General features: G+C 48.4%; 1 protein-coding gene across 1 annotated transcript; it reads right to left on the bottom strand.

The window, feature by feature from the left end:
- Nucleotides 1-456: 456 nt before the first annotated feature.
- Nucleotides 457-828, bottom strand: GLOTRDRAFT_40964 (uncharacterized protein; the record flags this gene model as incomplete). Its single annotated transcript, XM_007867329.1, has 1 exon — nucleotides 457-828. A coding segment is annotated over one exon (372 nt), but the record flags the coding sequence as incomplete, so codon positions are not given.
- Nucleotides 829-931: the final 103 nt, after the last annotated feature.

Below are 931 nucleotides of genomic sequence, written 5' to 3'. Positions count from 1 at the left end.
CCCATTCGTCGAGTGCTGTCATGATTGCCAGCATTTCTCTGTTGTAGATCTCATAATTACGTTCCGCCGGATTGAGACTTTTAGATAGGAATGCAATGGGTTTCCATGTATTATTTTGGTTTTGTGAGAGCACTGCTCCTAGTGCATATTTAGATGCATCGCACTCTATGTGATATTGGTCATGGTCGTTGGGTACTGTCAGTACTGGCACTTTTGTAATGGCCATTTTGAGGGTTTCAAACGCTTCCTGTTGCTCCTGTCCCCATGTCCACTCGGCGTGTCCGGTGAGTTTGGTCATAGGTTGGGAGATGGCAGCAAAATCCTTTATGAACTTTCTGTAGAAATTTGCAAACCCCAGGAATTGTTGGATGTCCTTTTTGTTGGTTGGCGTCGGCCATTGCAGCATCCGTCGTGATGACGTTAGGGGGTAATACATGAGATACAGTTTTATGTAGTCTATGTAGTGGGGCGACTCGGGTGACAAGCGAGGACCTGACCAGTCTGCTGAGCCTGGATGCTGCTGGAGCGTTGCAGCTCCTGAGAGTTTATCTTGATCATCCTGCCGAAGCCAACCTTGCATGCGGCCCTCCGGATGAAGTGAAACACGACTGCTGTACAGAGACTCGTGGATGGAACCAGCGCGGGACTGGGTGTGAGTGAGGGGAACTCCACCCGTCGACTGACTGGTCGCAGTTTTCCGTCCTTTTTTTTGACAAAGAAGAATGGTGCCCCCCAAGGCGACTTGCTGGGTCGGATCCTGCTGGTTTTTAGGTTTTCTTCTAAGAATTCATCCAGCGCTTTCTGTTCATCGATTGCCATTGCGTATACTGTTCCAGAATAGGGTTTGCTGTCTGGTAAAAGTTCAATGACATGGTCCCATGGTCGATGTTCTGGGAGCGTGTTGAATGTTTCCTCTTTAAATACGTCACTG

Source organism: Gloeophyllum trabeum, assembly GCF_000344685.1.
Source record: "Gloeophyllum trabeum ATCC 11539 unplaced genomic scaffold GLOTRscaffold_00006, whole genome shotgun sequence".
Classification (NCBI taxonomy): Eukaryota; Fungi; Basidiomycota; class Agaricomycetes; order Gloeophyllales; family Gloeophyllaceae; genus Gloeophyllum; species Gloeophyllum trabeum.
This window is presented reverse-complemented; position numbering and strand designations above follow the sequence as displayed.